The sequence below is a fragment of the Chaetura pelagica genome, unplaced genomic scaffold (genome assembly GCF_000747805.2).
Source record: "Chaetura pelagica isolate M959 unplaced genomic scaffold, ChaPel_1.0 scaffold377, whole genome shotgun sequence".
Lineage (NCBI taxonomy): Eukaryota > Metazoa > Chordata > Aves > Apodiformes > Apodidae > Chaetura > Chaetura pelagica.
The window spans coordinates 1,296,764-1,301,908 of NW_009953908.1; the positions used below are offsets into that span (position 1 = coordinate 1,296,764).

Sequence of the window (5,145 nt, forward strand, 5' to 3'; positions counted from 1 at the left end):
TGTGTATTTTGTTGTGCAGCACTGAATACCATAACATGGTGTATTGCTGCCCCATATGACAGCAGAAAACACAATAAACCCCCTTAATGAGAAATCTTACTTAGTTTCACTCTTGCCTTCCTACCTGTGCTCACCTGGTTTTGTTTTTCACAGCACTCTTTTTCTTATGGGACCAATGAAACAACTGAAAAGGATGTTTGAGCCTACACGTCTGATTGCTACTATTGTTATGCTAGTAAGTATCAAATAAGTCAGTTTTAGCTCGTGCTAACTTCTAAACAATTTCCTTTGTAAAGGTTTTCTTCATAGACGTTGATCTAACTACCTCCTACCATCTGCTTGTGGGTTTTTTCGTTTGTTGGGATTTTTTTGTTCTTAAAACATCAAGCATCCTGCATCTCTGCTGTAGTGGAAAGGCAGATGTAGCAACAGCAAATGCTGAGCTGGAGCCAGGTTGTTATGTTAAATGAGCATTAAGGGTCTGTGGCTGGTGTGTGTGAACCACACGCACGCTTTCTTAGCTTGCTTGAACTCACATCATCTTTTCCTGTTGCTTAAAAGGTGAAAGATGGAAAACTTGTTTTAAAAAAGTTGCACTATTCAAGTTGTTAGACATTCAATTTTGCATATTTTTTGCTTTTTATATTCTATCTGATTTGCTTTAAAGACCTGTGTAAGCATTTATACCGTGATAAAAATAATCATTTTCTGACAAAGCAACTGGGGAATCTATGCATTGGTCATCCTCCATTAAAAATACAGAAGTCATCCCAGTTGGCTGATAGCTTCAGGTTTTGAAAACTGGAATTAGTTTTATCTTCAGAAGTTGGGAATTGTGGCTAACCTTCTTCTAGGGGGAGGAGGAGGTGTGAAAATTGCTGCTGAGTTTCAGACTCTTCCTGGTGTAAAGTGCATGTCCTTTTTTGTCTCTTCAACAGTACCCTTTTCCCTTGGAGAGTATAAAATCTGGGAAGTGGTTAAACTTGCATGAAGCTGACCTCCCATTTTCAATTTGAATGTCTTGAGAGTGTTTGTTTGGCATTCTTCCTATTTTATCTTTAAACATCCAGAGAGGCAACTGATAGAGTTTGAGAATTTAACAGTGTATGCTCTCAGAGCAGCAACAGGCAAGAAACCTACTGTGGTGTGTTTGTTTTCTATGTATTTAGGATGCCTGGAGCCAGGAGAATGCTTGGAATGTGATTCACTGGAATAAAGCCAGTTAGATGTATGATGCAGTATTTAAACCAGCATACAAATCACCACCTTAAAACTAGTGGAAAAATTACATTTCATATCAATAATCATGATTGAAGTGAAATGTATGTTTTCTTTGGTGATGCATGTGTTGCTGTCTTGAATATGCAGTACTAAATGTCCCTTTTTTTAAGTCAAGCAGAAAAATGCACATTATAATCTCTAGTAGCACAATGGCACATGTATATCAAAAAGCTGTTAGATGTTGATGAAAGCAGATCAAATAACAGCATCCAAAACAGCTAAATAAGCTGTTGTGTCTAAAATTGAAAGGGAAATCTTGAACTAAAAGGAGGCCCCTGTTAAAAGTGGGTATGTAAAAAATGGCCTACTACCACACAAGATTTTAACTGTAGTAACACAGTTAGTGTAGTAGTTTGTTACTGTAGTACTGCAGTTACAGCAACTCTGAAAAAACAGACAAACTGCTGGGTTAAATGGCTGTGCTGGACTTCATATGAAACAGGAGAGCTGCTTAGCAGTAGCCTGAAGTTCTTAAAAGTGTGTTGTGGTTTTAATTGGTAAGAAGCAATGATGTAACTTCCACCCCATTGTAACCTTGAGAATCAACAGGTAATGTGGCATGTACAGAAGCAGAAAGATTGAAGTGGTAACTGGAAAGTCTTAACTTATGTAAAATTACGAGGTGTGGTGTAAACCTGTGACACCAGGAGGTGTGTGCATGAAGTAGGAACATGCTGATGTTGCAAAAAAATGCTATAGGAGACTCTTCCTTTACTGCCATTAGATTATTTTCTGGAGATCTCTGGCTGATGGTTCCTCATGGCTTTTACTCACTTCAGAAATCGAATAGCGAGAGCATTTTAAGTAAGAGGAACTCTTATGCAGGATTGGATAAAACTATGAAATTATGTAATCTGTCTCTGTCAAGGAACCCATTAGGATGTTACAATATCTATAAAAACTGGAGTTGTTTCTGTGTTTAATAGGAATTGTTTGTTTTCTTCTAGTTGTGTCTCATACTAACACTGTGTTCTGCTTTCTGGGTGAGTACTCATGTCCTTTATGTGTATATAACTGGAGTATACTTCAAAAATAAGATGCTTTACACTGTTGTCTCATGATATGTTATGTTCCCCTCTGGCCCCTTCTCTCTTCCTCCAGTGGCGTAAGGAAGGACTCGCTCTGCTTTTCTGCATTTTACAGTTTTTTGCCTTGGCATGGTAAGTGATTCCATCCCCACACACTCCATTTTCTGTGGTACCTATAACATCAGCAGCTGAGTTGTGAGTGGATTTTGATGTTGCATGAGTTAAAGGAAAGGAGATTTTTTTGCCTTGCCGTTTGCCTAAATGCAAGACAGTGCATCACTGAGGAGCTGACTTGTTCCTGCTTCACGATCTCTCACCAGTTCAAAGGCTCTGGAGATGAAACTCGTTTCTGTGAGAAGTTCTTCTGAACATGTTTCATTTCTGTGAGCTTGAAGTCAAACTGCTTTTCTTTCCCTTTTAAATTGATTTGTTGTTTACTGTCTGATATTCCTCTTTTACACTCTCTTGAATTTGTCTTGTTAAAAGATCCAGATGTGCAATAGAATTGTCAGCATTCTTTAAGTTACCATATGTTCTATGTTATGTCCCAGAAGTAGAAAAGAAACTGATAGGAACATCTAGCCAGCCCTCAGGACTGATCTCACATGCCTGTGGGTGTTGGGGCATGAAGAGTATTGGATGCAGGAGAATTGTGCCTAAAATGCTTCTACAATATGCCCCCTGATTTTGCCATAGTGTTTCACAACCTGGCTGGGCTAAGATGACTTGCAAGGATACTTATTGCTGTTGCTCGCAAGGTCAAGGCTTCATTTTGGTTGCATATCTTGCAGTTACCTATGCAGAGCAACAGAGGGGTTATTCGTCTTGTTTGTGACTCTAATATAACCTGACACAAAAAGTAACTTTTACATGTTTCTTCTTAGGTACAGCATTTCCTTCATACCATATGCAAGGTAAGCTTCCCTGCTCCCTTATCTTTGTCATCTTGAGGTTTAATGATAAAAGATTAGCTTATAGAGGCATTGTAATGTATGCTTTAGAAGTTCTTCCATGGTGGTGTTTTAGGGGAAGAAAATACACATAGTTAAACCTGATAAGGAAACTAAGCATCTTCTCTAATGGAAGAACACAAATGTTAGAAAATGAGAGGGCTTCCTATAAAAATAGGTAAGATGCAGACCACACACTAAACTTAAGTCTGGCCTTTGGAATGCTGCCTAAGTGTTGGTCCAAAATGCTGCTACACAACTGTATTTTTCTGAGTTCATTCTTTTCCTGTTCCTTGCCAGGAGCACTGTTCCATGTTTGAGTACACAGTTCTCTATCCTGCTCCATCAGCCCCCCTCTTTCTCAGTGCACCCTGTCAATCCAGACCTATAGGTGTCATTTCCACTGGAGCTAGAGGGTGAGCAGGCCCCCTTGTCTCTAATGCATTCATATAGGCATGCCAATTACATAAGCACAGCTAGCATGTGGTCAGATGATCTTTAAAGTCCTCCATGTCAGTGTGATAACAGCACAGAATGAGTCCCTTCAACCAAGGCAACTGAAGTGATACTGTTTTTTTTCTCTCTCTCCTGCCTGTAGGGATGCTGTGAAGAAATGTGTTTCGGTCTGTCTGACCTAACAGGAATACTGGATGCTTCATGAAGTTCTAGGAAGTGTAGTAGAAATGTGTTATGATCACTGTGTATGTATTTTCCTACATCTGTCTTAAACACGTGCCTTTCAGCTTGTTGTTAGAAGCTCCTTGTGTTAAATCCAGTGTATGCAATTGCTTGATTTTGGAAGCAATTGGTTTTTGGTATCTGTAGGACAAGGTGCTCATGATGAAATGAAGTTCAGTCTGGCAGAAGAGCTGGGCAGAGATCTGAAGTTGGCTATGATAATTCCAACGTAAAATAATATTTTAATTTTTTTTTTCAAAATTAACAAAGTAATGTGTGAAGGCTGTAAAAAATTGAGAACTCAGTTCTGATGGGACTGTGCTAGTCTAGAGGATTTGTTTTTTTTAAGAAAAAGAAATCAATTGCCAAATGATTTCTTACTGAGAACTTGTTTGGTTGTTTTTTTTTAAAATAGCCTTAATCTTTTCACTGTTTGCCTTGGATAAGGGAGTATTGGTGTTCTTTATTTTCTTGCCCCTGTTGCAAAATTTGAGGTTTATGAGACTTCTACAAGATTTAATTCCAAATGAAAATACTGTTTTGGACTAAGTATAAAATGGTTGCATTTTTAATGTTTTTGGTTTGGATGGATGGTGTTGCCTTAAAATACACAGAAGTGACATTTTTATCTGTAAAACATTCCCACAGGAAAAGCACTTGCAAAATAAGGTTAATAGAATTTTTCAGCTGCCAAGACCCTTAGTTTTTTGCCTTTCCTGCAGATAATAGCAATGCATACAAGGTAGGAAACCAAAATTTTTTGCATGAAGCAAGGTGCCTCTTATCCAGCTGTAGTGTAGGAGTTGAGGGCATGATAGGTAAACAAAGAGATTTTATTTGTTCTTTTTTAAAGGACAAATTGTTGATAAGGTGAAATTGGGCTATTGTTTAAGCAGTCTGGAGCAGGGAGAAGACTTTTTCTTCTGAATTTGTAAATAAGTTAAATCTAAATTATTATTATTTTTGAAGTAGGATCAGTTCTGTTTCACCTAAAGCTCTTGTGTACACTAGTGAACTACTTCTTTGAGGAGAAAGTATAATTTTCTATTGCCTGTCTTAGCAAAGAAAGTGTGTAACAATCTGTATCTGCCAGACAAACAAATACTGAACAGTCAGTATCCAAATTCCAAGGCCTCTCGACATGATCTTCTGAGCTATGTATAATCATTTACTCCCCAAACCACTGCAGTGGTTAGGTGTTTAATATT

At 38.1% G+C, this 5,145-nt stretch overlaps 1 protein-coding gene across 1 annotated transcript in view; it reads left to right on the forward strand.

Moving 5' to 3' along the window:
* SFT2D2 (SFT2 domain containing 2) overlaps window positions 1–3,897 on the forward strand; it is a 9,556-nt gene extending 5,659 nt beyond the window's left edge. Inside the window, exons 4-8 of the mRNA XM_010001447.1 lie at window positions 154–235; window positions 2,229–2,264; window positions 2,383–2,441; window positions 3,194–3,223; window positions 3,858–3,897. Of these exons, the coding sequence (XP_009999749.1) occupies window positions 154–235; window positions 2,229–2,264; window positions 2,383–2,441; window positions 3,194–3,223; window positions 3,858–3,897 (247 nt within the window). The remainder of the gene's footprint in view (window positions 1–153; window positions 236–2,228; window positions 2,265–2,382; window positions 2,442–3,193; window positions 3,224–3,857) is intronic.
* Window positions 3,898–5,145: the final 1,248 nt, after the last annotated feature.